At 34.8% G+C, this 17124-nt stretch overlaps 4 protein-coding genes and 1 pseudogene across 4 annotated transcripts; 4 read left to right on the top strand and 1 right to left on the bottom strand.

Moving 5' to 3' along the window:
* The first annotated feature begins 1073 nt into the window (after window positions 1–1073).
* On the top strand, window positions 1074–1517 carry LOC141687379 (uncharacterized). The gene has a single exon (XM_074492630.1). The coding sequence runs from the start codon at window positions 1074–1076 to the stop codon at window positions 1515–1517; it is 444 nt and encodes a 147-aa protein (XP_074348731.1).
* Window positions 1518–3246: 1729 nt separating this feature from the next.
* Window positions 3247–7342, top strand: LOC141707217 (uncharacterized). The gene is made up of 2 exons (XM_074510258.1): window positions 3247–3992; window positions 6762–7342. Exons 1-2 carry the CDS (start codon window positions 3449–3451, stop codon window positions 6941–6943), a joined length of 726 nt encoding a protein of 241 aa, XP_074366359.1. The 5' UTR covers window positions 3247–3448; the 3' UTR covers window positions 6944–7342.
* A 2256-nt stretch (window positions 7343–9598) lies between these two features.
* LOC141707219 (uncharacterized) lies at window positions 9599–11275 on the top strand. Its single transcript, XM_074510260.1, has 2 exons — window positions 9599–9822; window positions 10542–11275. Exons 1-2 carry the CDS (start codon window positions 9696–9698, stop codon window positions 11057–11059), a joined length of 645 nt encoding a protein of 214 aa, XP_074366361.1. The 5' UTR covers window positions 9599–9695; the 3' UTR covers window positions 11060–11275.
* Window positions 11276–12425: 1150 nt separating this feature from the next.
* Window positions 12426–14826, bottom strand: LOC141707218 (uncharacterized). Its single transcript, XM_074510259.1, has 3 exons — window positions 14140–14826; window positions 13210–13364; window positions 12426–13059 (listed from the first exon to the last, which is right to left on the bottom strand). Exons 1-3 carry the CDS (start codon window positions 14711–14713, stop codon window positions 12805–12807), a joined length of 984 nt encoding a protein of 327 aa, XP_074366360.1. The 5' UTR covers window positions 14714–14826; the 3' UTR covers window positions 12426–12804.
* A 1420-nt stretch (window positions 14827–16246) lies between these two features.
* The window catches only part of LOC141687389 (chalcone synthase 2-like), a 116452-nt pseudogene continuing 115574 nt past the window's right edge, over window positions 16247–17124 (top strand).

The raw sequence follows: 17124 nt of genomic DNA on the forward strand, positions 1-17124 counted from the left end.
ATTGCAGGGTAGAATGAATTAATTGTACGGTAACTACTCACTGAATAGGTTCTTGGTATTCTAAGCAGTGAATTCGTATTATCCGGATAGTCGCGATATGCTGAGAAATATCCCTCACGATGTAGAATAAATATGATTAATTAATTAATCATATTTAATGAATTAGAGAATTTATATAAATAATGATAAAATAGTTTTATTATTATTTATTTCTACTACCGGCTTAATATTGAACCTATAAGGTCACACCATAAAAGAGAATGATTTAATGGTGGAGGAATTAATTAATAATGGCTGATAATTATTTATTTATGAAATAAATAATTAATTGGCAAATTTCATAATTGATTAAATGAGATTTAATTGATTATAAATTAATTAAGAAAAGGTTCTTAATATTATTATTTAAGAATTTAATTTTTGGAAATTAAATCAAGTGAGAGAATTATTTCTAAAGAGTTTAGAAAAATGATTAATAATTAAAAGGTGTTTTAATTATTAGTGAGAATAATAAAGGGTTAATAATAATAATATTTTATGGGAAAATTTTCAGCTGAAAATTTTGCCTATAAATATACTATTATAAACCCTATTTTTGCCTCAACCAAAAAGATTTACAAAACCCTAATTTTCTCCATCTCCTCTTCATTCATTACATCGTTTTCTTGGTGGATACCGGTGAAGTGCTTCACACTTGAGGAGCAGCTGCTAAGGATCTCCGTTCATCGTTCTTGGATCGCTATTAAAGACCTCCATCTTTCCATTAACGTAAAGCTTCTTAAGGTAAACATACTGAACTACGAATTAAATATTATTTTTTCGCATGGATCCTGCGGAGAGTTTCAGTTTTTTAAGATTAAATTTACGTTTTCGCTGCGTTTATGTGCTAAAAACCCTTCAGTATGTGGTCCAAGGCTTTCTTTAAGACACACTCATTGACTGATTCCACTGAAAATAATATAAGTGAGTGTTTTAACTCATGGATTTTGAAAGCAAGATATATGCCTATTATTGATATGCTTATAGAGATCCATGACATGCTTATGACAAGAGTTCATCAAAAAAGAGATAGAATGTCAAGACATGATATTGTTATTGTTCCAAAAGCTAAACAAATTTTAGATGAAGCAATTAAGGAATCATGTGGGCTTACTGTTCTGTGGGATGGTAGGGAGACTTATGTTGTAAAGGGTAGGGGCACATCTTGTTCAGTTAATCTGCAAAGAAGGTCTTGTTCTTGTAGAGTCTGGGATTTGTTAGGTATACCCTGTTGTCATGGTGTTACTGCAATTCAAGAGGCTAGAAAGAATCCCATTGATTATGTTCACTCATGTTATTTAAAGGAAACATATATGCAGACTTATTCATACTGTATGGATGTGATAAGGGGGGAAGATTTTTGGGAAGATGTGGAGGGTGACTTGGTGTTACCTCCACTAATTAAAAAAAAAACTAAAAGGCAGACCCAAAAAGATGAGAAGGAGAGAGGGTTGGGAGGGTGTTGTGTCCAGTGGTAAGAAGGTAAGAGTTAGCTATGAGGGTAGAGTTATGCATTGTGGTCTGTGCAGAGAAGCTGGCCACAAAAGGGGTAAATGTCCAAATAAAGTTAAGTTCCCAGAGAATTCAAAGAAGAGGAACAGGGGAAAGAAGACACAGAATGAACAAACTGCAAAAGATGAAGTTATGGAAGAACTGGAGCAGGGGAGAGAGGAAATAATAGGTGAAAATGATATGATGGATGAGATCTTGAGAAAACAGGAACAAACACGAGGACTCGATGAATTGGATGCCTCAATCCAGAAATCACAGCCTAAGGAAACTACCAGCAGTTTTATGAAATTTGTAAGTTACATCAGTTTATGTCGATAAATGTTTAAGATAAGTTTATATCAATGGTTTGTTTAATACATTTTTTATTTATATTGTAGATGCCAAATCTGGGGTTGAGGAAGCATATGGGACAAATGAGCACCGACAACACTCCACCTGTTAGCACTCCACCCGTGACCACTCCAACTGTGACTAATCCACCAGTTAGCAACAAACCTCCAACAAGTGCAGTGGGACAAGTGAAAAAATCAACTCCAAGAAAGATAGTAGCAGGACTGCCACACCCAAGAAAAAAGTAGATGAATTATTTATGCCAAAGTTAGAACCATTTGAGTACTTTAAACTCTTGTCATTTGTGACATTGAACTACTATTTATGTAGTATAACTCTATGTACGCACTATGGATTGATCTTTTGGTCTTAATATATAACTTTGGCACTGTGTTTATTTCGAACATCTCAATGTTATACTATCACATAAACATAAACATTTCATTCATAAAAACATAAACAATAACATCCATAACATTACATTCAACTAATTCTGACATAAATATTACATCATTAACATTACTTAAAGAACATAACCACAAAACAAACTAAGATAACGAAGCATAGCATCTTCTTCGTTATTAAATGAGCTTTTTCCTTCACCATTTCTGTTACGTCGTCCATCTTTTTTTGCATTGCCATACACTCTTCATCAATTACTAACATTTTCCTTTCTACGAAACTCAACTCTTGCTTGATTTTAGCCAATTCGACATATTTCATCTTCAATTTTTCCTTCAATCCATGTATAACTTCTCGGGCTCTATCAGTGTAGGGTGGATCAGCCCACAAAAAAAATTGCACTTCTTGCAGGGATCCCTATAGTTCTTGCAGCCAAAAAACCTCCGACCCGGATCTTGAGTACCTTCTTTCCAAGCTTCTTGAAGGGGTGATACAATATCACACTTATATTTAATATTATCATATCCATGATCGACACCGAAGTTGTTTTTATGGATTCTATACGAGTTAAATGAATTGTTCACAGATGGGGCTGAGGCTGTGGAGCTTTTGGAAGTGGACATGGTAGAAAGAAGGGTAAAAGGAAGAACCCTAATTGCAAGAAAATAAACTGAAGAAGAATAGAAGTAGTGATTATGGGTTATGGGTTTTAATTTACGGGTTTTAAATGGTGTGGGCGGGTACAACGGTCACATGACGTGGAAGCCATGTCACTTGCTGATTCAGCTTTCCGTCCAAAACTTAACGACACTAACGGGTAATGACTTGATTGAAAATTTTTACGAGCGATCAGTTGACTGACAGTTTTTTGAGTTCGATGACCCAAGTAAAAGTTAGGGGTCACTCGATGACCAAAACGCCATTTAACCCCAGGTTATCCCGCAGACATCTTCCTTGCCCCTTCCTTGCCCCTTTCCTCGTTGCTTTGCATCATTCACCCTATACATTTACACCTCTGCATACATATCTCTCCTCTTTCTCAACTTAACTTTCAATCCCAACCCCAACCCAAATTATTATTCAACAACCGCCTAATTGATCAAATCATATTTTTAAAACCGTGCTTAATCTCCAATCTTCACACATTTTTATCAATTAAATCATAATGGGTATTGGTTTATCAACGCTGATAGCCCTAAAAGCAACAACCCTTTTCATACTATTCGCTTATATTAGAACCCTAGGTTTTACTTTACTCTCTATCCCCATTTTATACGCATCTCTTGTATCTTTCTTAGTTTCTATTGCTTCTCATCCCTTCATTAATCTCCCTTTACTTTTAGGCAAGTCTTCAGATGGGACCTTTCCCATTTGGTCTCAAATCATGTTTAGTCCTTACTTGTATTTTGTTCGATTTTTTTCGACATTGCGAAGATTGACTAGTGGTGAACCTCCTTATAGTGAGGTTTATGAGGGGTTGTTTGTTGGTGGCTGGCCTTCTTCTTTCGAGAAGTTGCCACCGGGGAATCCGGCTGTTATTGATTGTACTTGTGAGTTGCCTAGGAAGAAGGAGGTTAGTGGGCTTTCGTATTTGTGTGTTCCGGTTTGGGATACCAGGGCGCCTCAGCCGGCTGAGATTGAGTCTGCGGTGAGGTGGGCTATCAGGAAGAGGAGTCAGAATATACCGGTTTTTGTTCATTGTGCTTATGGTATGGTCTTTTATGCGGTTAATTTGTTTTGCGGGTTTTATATGATATTGTTTGCTTCTTGTTACCTTGTATTGTCTATTAGTGCATGATAATATTTGTCGATTTTTTGTTTGATGCTGGTATAATTCATGATCTGTTGCATGTGTTAAATATTGATTTACTCTAAGTCGTCGTTGACACTACTATGTTCTAGTCCTTGTGATGCGTCTTTCTTAACCGTGTAATCGTTGGAGTCTTATAGAGCGATTAAGTGCTACCTCTTGCTAGGCTACTACTGAGTAGTGTAAATCTCTATATCAAGACATGGTTAGTAATTTTGTGCTCAAGACATGTAAGGAAATTTGTGTACTGATTTGACTTTGATTTATATACCATTGTCAAGTAAATGTTCTGGCCCGCCCATTTTTTTAGATCCTTGGTCATGGAGGGATTGCTCCGGACACTTAAATATTTGCACATAAGAATAATCAGAATTCTTATAAGAGAAGCATTCAGTCTCTTAGTACATCTCTACAGAGGGAACTCCTAAAAGAACCGTCAAGGAGTGTGTGGTAAAAATAAGTAACATCCATCTTGGACAGTTCTAGATTCCATAGCAAAATGGCATAGCAGTAATTTAATCCCCTTGGGAAAAAAATCGTTATGAAAGAAATCAGAAAAAGAAGATAAATTACGTTTCTTTTATTCTTTAGGTTATTATGTTGCTAATTAAACTGTTGTTATAGGTTCGCTCTGGAAAATGCTAAATATAATAACATAGTTGTGCCCTGGATGATGAATACAGACACCAGACTTCATATTTCAACAAGTGTTTGTAGTGTAGAGGGCTAAATATTGGGTGGAAGTTTCATTTGCCATGATGTTAAACATTCTTTTAGATAAAACTGCAATAGTCGAGGTATCTTTTAATAGCTGAATTTACCAAGCTTTTCCAGCTGCGGGAATAAATGTAAGATATCTTCAGTCTTCACTAGTGTTCCTTTCCACTAATCCTTACAAAACATATGCATAATAGTGTTTACCATTAGCAGTCTCTTATGTCTAATTTTGTTAAAAGGAATGTAAGGGAGTAGAGAATAGAATGGAAAATGTCAAAAAAATGTGAGTGGAGAGAAGGATGGAAGAACTGAAAGAGTAACAGAATGAGAGTGCAAGATTTGAAGGATATGAGGAAGGTTTGAAAGATTTTGAAAAAAGAAGAAACAACCCTTCTGCGATTCAAATTCTGAATGCATATATGAGAATTATATACGAATGCTCAGAACATAGTTGGGTTTTTATAGCATTCCTATCTCATTTCATTCCTTCCAACTAAATGTTGCGTTGAATCAGTTGATGGATTCTTCTTTTGAGAACCTAATGGAGAAAATTTACTAAGTTTGAGACCACATGTTTCGGATCTGATGCCAAGACCCTGGAACTTTTTACAAACCTCTGATTAAGGAGGCCCGCGTATATTGTTTGGAAGTTTATTTAACTGTCTTCATGTAGAAATCCTAGTAGACGTTTCTGTTGACATAGTGTACATACAAGTCAGCAGTATAGGTGTATCCATGTTTGTCTTATTCAGTTATATTATCTATTGAGGAAAAATTAACTTTCTCTGGAGTCATGTCGAGGAAAATGTTGCAATTTTGTTAGTGAGATTCTTTTATCCTGAGATTGAGTGTTTAGATGTTCCTAAAATTCACTCTGTTTTGGAGGGCTAAATTTATTGCTGCCATTTTCTGATGATTTTTGTGCTTCTTATTTTACTCCCCTTTCAGCTGGATTATATGCCCGAATTACTTAATTAGGGCTTCATATATCTTGACTTATCTTGACTTGCAAATATTTCACTAGGATAATGATTAGCAGAAAAAAGAGTCAAGTGTTTCACTTGCATTATTGAATATAGTTTTGTTTCTAAGAAGTTAGAACACTTAGAAGACATGTTATGATAGATGGATAACTTTCTAGTACGAACCCAGCTGAAATTGAATGTTGTGTGAAAATTCTATAGACAATTATAATGAGATTACATATATGTTTTTATCTGCACAAGAGTAGAAAGAGATTTCTTGGCGAAAGTTATCCTGAATTTTCTACAATATGGATTACTGTTTAGAAAAATACACGTGTGTTTAAGTTCTTACTGGAAAGTTGTCTTCATTATGATTTTACTATACGAGTATTTTTAAGATTTGTTTATCTTTCATGGTAAACAATGATAAAAAAGGAAAATGTAATAATAAACTGATTATTAACTTACACTGATTTAGGCTCACGGTCAATGCACCTTACCTATGCCAGAATCAGTTGACATAATTAAGCTAAAACACATGTCTAAGAGGTGATACGAACATAAATTGGAGTTGAGTAACGGGATTAGCGAAGGCTTTGAGACAGTACTTGTGTACATAGTACATACGCCTCTAAAAGCTGTTTTTAGACGTGTAATTTTGTGTGTACATTGGCGGTATAATTAAAATGCATTAAATATACAATTAGTGTGTGCAAAAAATTATTAGTATATAAGATCTTTCAAAGAAACACTCTGGCCTCTAAGTGCTACTTGAATGTGAGTTATCACTTGACAAAACTGAACATAACTGAAATTAATATTTTTTTAGCTTATGTCTATATAAATTCATTTAACGGTTTACCTGTTGAAGCTTGTTTTAATAAAAACGTTGCATATCAAGTGATTTACTGATTTATGGGTAAATATCAATTTCCCTCAAGTGTGAATAGTAATATGTCTTTCTTTATATATGTTGCTTCTTCTAGGTCATGGTAGAAGTGTGGCAGTGATGTGTGCTCTGTTGGTAGCACTGGGATTGGCTGAGGACTGGAAAAACGCTGAGAAGATTATCCGTGAAAGAAGACCTTATATACGTATGAATTCTCTACACCGGAGTGCCTTGGATGAATGGTCAAAGCACCGGATATCTTCTCCTAATAAGAAATGAATGATATCATGTGGGTCTGAGTTTGCGTTATAGATTTATAATGCTCATCATTTACCAGCCCCGTGTTTTGGCACATTGTTGTTGATCATGACGCAGATTTAGAATTCTAATCATTTATCTGCCCCATGTTTCGGCACATCCTTGTTAATCACAACACTAGTACATGTCTCCATGACGTATTACTCGATTGTCTCATGTTAAATTACACTTCTTGGTTATCATATAAGAGAAGATGATTATGCTATACCGGCAGCAAGACTGCAGACATTGCTTCTCCATTTTCGCATTTTGTTGAATATGTTTTACTGGTAGATGGGATGTTCTTAACTTTATGTTGTACTTGTGCAAGTATGCCTCTTACGGTTAAACCTCAATAAATAAATATTCTTGGGACCGGAATTTTTTATTTATTAATCGTGATTATTCATTTATCGAGGTCAAAAATATATCGTCTTTATTATGTTGTGACCGAAAAAACATAATTTATTTGACGAGATTATTCGTTTATAGAATATTCATTTAATGAAGTTCTAGTCGAGTAACTTTATTGCAATTGTGGGTCTAAAGAGATGTATTGTGTAATCCGAGGACTATTTAGTTGATAAAATCAAATAAAATTGAATATAAATTGTAATATTAAATTTGCAGAATAATTTTGAAAATGCTAGTAAACAAAAATAGACTCCAATTTTAGGAAACAAAAAGACTCAATGAGAGTGAAATAGTGGTCTTGTTTGGATTTGGTAACTATTAATACCATATTTATCAAACGGTTTACCAACTTTAAAAAAAAGTTCAAAGTTTCTTTTGACAGATATAATTTATAATATTTTAAAATAATGAGTATTTGTTCTCGTAAATTTTAGGTATATGACTTTTTCAAAAAGGAAATTACTAAATAAATAAATATATTCAAATTGGATATGAAATCACTTTGTTTTAGGGGAGGGCATGAGCCGGTTCGGCTCGGTTTTCGGCTAAAACCGGAACCACAATCATATATATTCGGTTTCTAAAATCCAAAACCGCAACCGCCGGTTCGGATTCGGTTTCGGTTTAAAAAATATCGGTTCGTTTATAATCGGTTCGGTTCTGGTTATAAAATCGATTAAATATAAAATTAAATAATATTATATTATAATTTAATACAAATAATATTAAATTTTGTTGGCCATTTGTTAAAAACCAGCAAGACTAAAATTAAAGAAAGATAATATTTTTGTCGGGTTTTCCCAAAACTGAAAGACACAGGTTTTACCCAAAACCTTTACTCCTATTGCAGCCTGTGTTTTTGTCTCCTAGAAAATAGTGAAGTAAAAATTCTATTATTAGACAAGATATCTACCCCATTTCCGTGACACAAATTATCTCCGCATAGATCATACTCTAAGAATTCATCCTATTTTATCTTCAGTCTTTCCTCTAACATCATTATTTTACACTCACAGTTAATTAAATTACAACGCAATACTCTAGTTTATTTATGATATCCTTAAATAGAATATCTCATGTACTATGAACTACAAGCCTCAACTGATACAATTAAAAACAATGACTTTCTTTTTTGTGATGATACTATTATAATTTTTAGTAAATTCATAAATAATATATGTATTATATATGTAAAATATAATATTTATTTATTAATATTAGTAACAGGTTCGGTTTTTATTGGTTCGGTTAGAAGGTATAATCGGAACCGAACCATTTAAATCGTCGGTTTTTAATTTTCGGTTTCGGATTTTAGTTTTAAATCGATTTTTTTGGTTCAAATTTCCCCAGTTTTCTTCGATTTCGATTCAGTTTCAATTTTAAATCGATTTTTTGTTCGGTCCTACTTTGTTCGGCAGCAGCCCAATTTGAATTATTAAACTAGCCCACATGTGTACAACAGTTTGGTCCCCATTACGTAGATGGAATTAAAATTGACTTTGAATCCCATATTTATTCGTCTCCAATTTAGAAAAGGAAACCATTAACATTATTACAAGTAAAACAGGGAAAATAACATTATACTCCCTATATCCCAATTTATTTGTCTTGTTTGACTTTTGATGGTCAAATTGACTCAATTTTAACCGTACATAAAAACTCATTCTTTTATTATTTTGAGAAATTAAAATATACATATAAAAGTAGATTAAACATATTTTCTAATGATATAAATTTTATAAGTTTTTTCGATATTATATTATGTGAAATTTTCAGTCTGAAAAAATTTAATCGTAAAAAGTCAAACAAAACAGATAAATTAGAAACGAGGGAATAATAAATAAATATTAATTACAAGCTGTGGGCTGAAGTTGCCCAAAAAGTGAGCATACGTGTAACGTGTGGCAAAGTACAATGATTATTTTATAAGATCCACTCACATTAGAAAATTATTAGTATTAAATATTGTCTGGCTTTGCTATCTATGTACTTGTTCGGTATCAAAATGTTGTTTCTAACTTCTTTTATTATTTATGGAAAACGATATATTATTAATTTATATCTAATTTATAAGATAAATGATTTTGTTAAATTCGTATTTATAATTATTTTAATATAATGAAATTTTTATATTTAATATTAATATAAAATTAAAAATATTAACAATTAAAATTGTGTTTTTAGGGAGAGAGGGAGGAGTAGTATATAAGAATGATTCCTCAGATAGTGGTGACAACGCTGGCTTATCTTGAAAATTGATAGGTTTTATAAAAAGGAAAAACTATAATTATTACTATCAAAAGAAAATAAAACAAAGGAGATGCAAAGGAGATTATCAAAACCTGAAATGACAAGTAAAAGATTGATGCTGCTTTTTCTTACTCTGTTGGTGTTGTTCTTTTCTTCTGCATTTTCTCAAACCAACTCTTCTTCTTCTTCTTCTTCAGGTTTGTTTCGACTTCCTTGTGTGTGTTTGTTTAGTTGTTTGTGTTACATATGAAGTTAGATTAAAGCACAACCTGAATAATTGTTGTCTAATGTAATCATCTCCAGATATCAAGGGGTTTAATGGCAGATACAACTGTTTGTATATTGTATAATTGTTATTTGTTCGTCAGTTTCTTCATTTGACCTTTTTTTTAGCTTTGCTTATGAATTCCTAGGTGAATTTGAATATAGACCCTGTCATTCATGTACATTAGACAACATGTTCTTGGACTTTTTAATTTTTGTTGAAATGAAACTTTAGTATTTCCAAAATTATGTGGAGCAAGTTCCCCTGATGGCTTCTAAAATCCTTCTCCACATAAAACAGTAGAGGAGGTACTAAATAATCTCTAGAATTTCCCCATTTTGCTTTAATTTCTGTGTAGGTTATCGTAGATATGTATTCCTCGTACGAGTAATTAAGAAGAAAATCTGCGCACATCTCACCCCTCTCGCGCGTTTCCTACCCTATTACCTACTTTAAGCCCCAAGTCAGAGATACTGGATTTGTTTAGTTTGTTTTACTGTTAAACTTTTTTTTGGTTGGGGACATGTAAAATTACACACTCCTGTTGTATAACCCTCTTGAGGTCTAATCAGCAGCAACAACATATGAAAATGTGTAGTTAGTGACAAGTTACAGCTCAGCTCATAGAATGTTATCTTGTTACACATACAGTTGATTTACAAGACAAGAAAGGACACTATAATGACGCGGACCTGTATATTAACTCGATGTATGCTGGTAACAATGACATAGCACGTCGCAGCACACTTGGTGGTGGAGGAGGTGGTGGTGGTGGTGGTGGTGGTGGTGGAGGCGGCGGCAGTAGAGGTGGTGGTGGTGGTGGTGGAGGCGGCGGCAGTAGAGGTGGTGGTGGAGGTGGCGGATCTGGTAGTAGAACTGGGAGTGGAAGTGGCGGTGGCAGTAGAGGTGGTGGTGTAGGTGGCGGATCTGGTAGTAGAACTGGGAGTGGAAGTGGCAGTGGCAAATCAGGTAGTAGAACTGGTGGCGATGGGTCTACATCCCCACGTACACCAGGAGGTGCAGGTGTCATTCCTCTGTATGGTGCAGGTGCAGCTGGAGCTGCCAATAACAATAAAGGCCACCCCTATTCAGGAAACAGCCGTCACGGCAGCACAGGAGTAATTACTGCCTTGAGTGCAACCATCTTGATATCTCTTTTCAGTATTTAGTCTGAGTTCATAACTTCATCAGTACATTTGGGTTATTACTTAAGTGTGTATATAATTGTAGACAACATCTTGTTGGTTTGCTTTGTTATTTTCATGTCTAAGTAACCCCTCAGAATTCTAGCAATATAGTCTAGTGTCCTTGTCCAACAGCTTCATAGTGGTTGAAACCGATCTACCTTGTCCTCTTTGTAAAATTAAAATCTAATTTGGGTTGAACATCGTTAGGATTCAAGCAGCATACAAAAATAAAAAGGAGCAGGCATGTACCATATGTGAATTCTATATACTATTTGCTCACTAGTGAAAAGAAAACAGCTTTTCCAACGATTCTTGCGTTTTATAGATGGCCTTCTTGGCAGTCTAGCCTTATGCCCATGTCCCAATAACAATCCCACCCCATCCCCGAAATTTCCGGGTGGGGATTTCTGTTTGGAATTACAAGTGTAACAAAATTTGCAAAAGAGCCAGAGCAGATGGATGTGATTTATTTCCGTAGAGTGTAGATACTGTATGATCTCCACTTCTGTTACCCTGAGGATTTCCCCTGAAAAGGATTTGAGTTCTGTATGAAATACCTGGCAACTCTAAACTTGGCAGAAAAACAAGAATGTAGGATTGAGGTTCATTTATCTCATGTGCAAACAACTGCATTTTTTTATATGTATTACGGCGCTATTAGCTTAAGTTTTGTAGAGAACCTGAGTTTTAGTCTCTAAAGAGATACATTTTCACTTTTGATAAGAAAATGACAGGCTTCGTGTCTGAGCTCGAGTTCAACTCTGGCCGTAATAGCTGGCCACCTGTTTAGCGAGTTGAGCTCCATAAATCTAAAGCGTGAGCTGAGATTCTCAAGTCCAGAACTCATTCATAGCTTGACTAGCCTATTAACAATCTAGGAGCCAGATCCTGTTCTTGCAAATCTCGCAGCCTGAATCACTAGTTCACTGCCTGTGAACCCCTGGCCCTTTCCCCCTCCCTAAATAGTTTTTATTCATAAATACCTCTTCCATCTATGTAATCATGTGCTGCTATTTCTCCATTATCAAAATTGACAGCACATATGATTCATCTTCAGATCGTGTTGTCATGTGCATTCCCTTCATATTTAATGCACAACACAATATAATTTTATTATGTATGCTCTGTAAGCTCTTCGCTCAACACCCTTGTCGAGTAGACTCTGGGTGTAGACATGAACACCATTTTCATTTCAGACATTTTCAGCTACTAACACATTATCATTATATGAAATCAGCCTAGTCGTGAAATTTTTTAGTTATAGAAGTTGAACTGATAACTTTAGAGTATAGAGTTTAGACTTTAGACCATTTATATAATCAAACAACATCACCGAAAACAAAGAAGGAAGCAGTAAGTAAACTGGGATCTCATACAAGCCAAACTTAAGCCTGATGTTCATTTCAACTTCTCTTGCACTGTTAGATGTTACAATGCCATAGGCAGCAAAATCAAAGCACTACTCATCTGCAGAAGCTTTACCTTTTAATATGTAGTTCAAGGCAGGCAGACCGAGTTTTTACCAGGGTAGGGCAGAATTATATCAATCTTCCCCACCCTAATTATATACATATAAACAAGCCATAAAAATACTAAGCAGGCTTATAATGTAAGCAAATCTACCTGCAAAACAAGATATACTCATTTCATGTGTCTAACTCTAAACAAGGAGATCATTCATGTGTCGTCCGGATACTCGATTATTAGAATGCCCAAGGTTTTCGATCCTACTCCAGAATCGTGCTAAACATTGATGAGACTTTCTGTCTGTCACAAGAGCTAATGACCAGGTCCAGATAATGCATGGCATCCTGAGGGCAGAGGCCTTCAATGAAAAACCGAAACAAGTGAGAGTGTGTCCCATGCATTGCTTCGAAGCACCGTTCTAGTAATCTTTCTTGCTCCCCTTTATTTAGATCCACGGCCTCCAAAAGTGGTAGTAACTTTTTCTCCTCCTCTTGAAAATGTTGATGGCAATGTTTCTAGCAGACACAGCAATCATCCATTCATTACTGTGGCAAGTGGTAACTATGTTCTTGTATATGTTTTTGTATTTTTATAGACACACGCCTTAAGTCAAAAATAAATGGAAGATCATCTGGATCGTATTATATGTAGATGTTTATCTTTACCTGAAGAGTTTTCAGGCGAGTAGACAGATTTTTTAGAACCTCTAGGTAGACGGGGTTTCCTGAATCAAGAACTCCAAAGGCCTTAATGTCTTCATTTATGCCGTTCATGATTGGTAAGTCCCTTGCATGATCAGCATTTGCAGCTTTCGGTAGACCTGTAATTCACAATGTGGAATCGATTTAATGAAGACACATAATGTGTGAACTGACTCCAGAACATAAGAAACCCAATACTTTAATGTTCTTTCCTATTTCAGTTTTACATTAATCAACTCACAATAGAGAAGACGCGATTCCAATTGTGAAGACTACATAACTACATCAATGTTTGGGGATAAATCGACTTAAGGCAAGCTGAAACTTTCTCCGTCATAGTAACACATTCTAGGACCACTTTGGTAAAGGTTCAAGTGATAATGCATTCTATGAACTTTCCTACAGATGAAGAGAACATTGAGTGATATAGAAGAAGGTTTAAGATATGCGTTGCTTGTTATCTACGCTGCATTTTCTCCTTCACGAAGGCATCAACTCACATGTTAAAGTGCATTCTACTCAAGAATCAATGATCTTAATTTAGAATCATTATAGGTAGTATCACCATAGTCACCTCTAACAGATACACATTTTTTAGCTAGCACTGAGCAGATATCTCCAGCTCAATTATCTTCCGTTCAAGAAAAGCAATTACATTATTATCAAGACAATTCCTTTCCGATCTCATGCTTAACTCAATATCAACATTCGAAATAGGAACCACATTAGCGGAAGATAATATGCATTCAGTCATTCACTAACAATCACAAATTAAACAATCTATCAAACCCACATTATAAATTATATAGACCCAATAATTTAGAATACAGAAATGACACGACAAATTAGTGTTACGATTTATGGCAAACAAATTGATTTAAGTTCCGACATTACCTCGATCAGCCTTCTCAAGAACAGGAAACACAACTCTCTCCTCCATTCTCGCATGCTCCAACATCAATTCCAACAACTCGCCATACCTCTTCCCAAACTTCTTCACCTCCATTCGCGTCGTCCCCACCTTCTTATCCCCTCTCCCTATCCCTTTACGTTTCACCAAATCCTCCGCCCACGTCACCACTCTCTCCAAATGCCGCGTCACGCTCTTATGCTGCAAAACCACCACCTCCACAATCTCCGGCGCCGCCGTATTACTCCGCCGCCACGCCACCGCCACCGCCGGAAAATTGGAGTCCAAGTAACCTAAAATCGTCACCGGAGACCCCGAAACCCTCTCTGATCCGAATTGTAGCACCGGAACGTCCAAAAGCATATCGGAAAGCGTGTTACAAACTATAAATTCAACCGAAACAGGCTTGTAAGAGAGAGCGAAGAGAATGTACGAAGTGATCGGACAATTTGACGGTCCGTACAATGTGATCGCCGGCGGTGAGGGTTTAAGAACGTCGGCGGGGACAATTTCCGACGACTGAGATGATTTATCAACCGTTTGGAAACAGTTTCCCATTTGTAATAATGTGTTAGATAGGGTTTAGTTGAGATTGATGCCTAGGTTTATTGTGTGTATAGGTACATGTAAAATGTATGTAATGCAATAAAGAGGGTGGAAGTGTAGATGCAATGAGTGTTGTTTAGCTTGTTTGCGAAGTGAACTACTTTCTCGGGACCACGTTTTCCTTTGGCGCCAGATTTATTCCCGTTCGGCCCTGCTCTAAACAAGATATGTTAAATATATTGTCTTTTTTATTAAATTATTTTAAAATTTTGAAAATATACTATTTTCGATTTCATTAACATTGAGAATATAAACTTCCCTTTTTCAAAAATCTATAGAGATAAACTTATATTCATACTTGAAAATATAAATACCTTCACATGCATAAAATGATTTTTTTTTAAATAAACTACTTTAAGAAAAAATGGTTGGAGTAGCTGGAATAGTAGAATCCAATCACATGCACTGCAGGGTCGGGTCACAACTCAAAAACCGGTTGAGAAGTGCCGGCCACTGGCCAGCCACACGAAGATTAAACATATGCATATGCATGTGAGTTGTGACTGACTACAAATTCTTTTGTCTTGTTGTAATTCCATCTCTCACGTGACCACAGCAAGACCATGAGCAGTCCATCACTAAACAAGACAAAGAGTAAATTGCAGTTAGTGTACCTGAAGTTTGCCGGATGTGCATTTTGTATACCTGTGTTTTAATATCTAGCAAAAAGCATGCTAGAATTTCTAGAATGCTGCAATTTGCATACTTTTGTGAACGCTATCCGTGAGCAATAATAAAAGTGCCAAATAAAAGGGCAATCTAGTCATTTGTTAAGGAAGTAAAGTGTACGTGTGTGAATGGCAGCAAAAAAACATAAAAACATTAATTAACAGTTTTTTTATCAATATTTTTTAAATTATTTTGAGCCTTAATTTTACAAGTTTTTTTAGAATATAATTTTTTAATAAAAAATTGCAAAAAAACTTTTTTTCTAATTTTTTTGTTTTAACGATACGATTTTTGGGAATTTTTTTTTGTACATCGATACAACCAATCTCAAATGTAATCAAATGAAACCTCCAATGCAACTAAATACAATTTTAATTATATTTCAGGAAAAGTAAAAAAAAGGTCGCATCTCTTATTTGTTGCGAATATTTTCAAAATATAATTAAAAATTAAAAAAAACCTTAAATTGTTGTATTATAATCTCTTTTTTAGTCATTAGAATTCTATTATTTTGATTTTTTTAATCATATTTAAAGTTTAAATTTAAAGGTCTATAAAAGATTATGTATTCATCTTAGACCGCCAAATACATACACGGACAAAGGAGAGATGACTTGTTTGCCCACTTATTTCTTCATTTTACAATGCACATTAACGGAGTTAACTCCTATTTAGTGAAAGTACATATTTTGCGTGACTTTCAAAATTACAGCATGCATTTTGCTAGATATTAAAATTTCGGTACACAAAGTGCATTTTCCTAAACTCCAGGTACACAATCTGCTTTTTAACTGCAAGATAAAATCAAATCCAGAAATGTCCTGTATCTAAGGAGAGGAAATGATAGAAAAGCAAAGAGCTAAAGCTCCTTCCACAATCCTTGCCACTGAAACTTATCAAAAAATCAGTTGCTCTGAAACCAAATTTTAGACTGTGTTTTAGAATGACTGGTTTCTTGACAAAACTTTACTCCTCCCCATTCTTACCAGCTGGTTGAATATCCCGACTTTTACTTTCGTGTCACAAACAGTGAACTTAAGTCCAAACTCAAATAAAAGTTTAAGCGAATTTGTATGCCTCTTGTTTATGTTGTTCATTAGGCCATTGATAGCCATAAGATTTCTCTACACAATCCGTAGAGTAGGGGTGGCAATTCCGAGTTCTGGGTCGGGTTGAATATACCTGTTTTTTTTAGTCTGACCCGAACCCGACTCGACCAGAAATGGGTTCAAAAATTGTGACACGAACTCGATCCAGTAGATACCCGAAACTGACCTGTTTAACCTAAAATTTAAAATAAATCAATAAAAATAAAATTAATAAATCTTAATATTCAACATTACAAAATAAAAGATAATGCCAAATTGACATAAAAAAATAAAAACGTAATAAAACACAATATTAAAAATATTTTATAAAATTTAACCATACATGTATATACATTGTTAGGTCACACAACACTGTAGAAGGGGGTTGAATACAGTGTTATTACAATCAAATCGATCTTGAACACAAGTAATAGTAAACATATATATTCAATATAATAAATTCTGTTACAATGGAACTGTTCTCTCTCAGTGATGAACAAATATCACTAAGAGCTGCTAGATTACAATGAATAATATATCTCGATAATGATAACACATATAGTGTAAACCTATGTCTGTATTTATATACTACACAATTACAAGATA

This window comes from Apium graveolens, chromosome 2, assembly GCF_009905375.1.
Source record: "Apium graveolens cultivar Ventura chromosome 2, ASM990537v1, whole genome shotgun sequence".
In the NCBI taxonomy this organism is placed as follows: Eukaryota; Viridiplantae; Streptophyta; class Magnoliopsida; order Apiales; family Apiaceae; genus Apium; species Apium graveolens.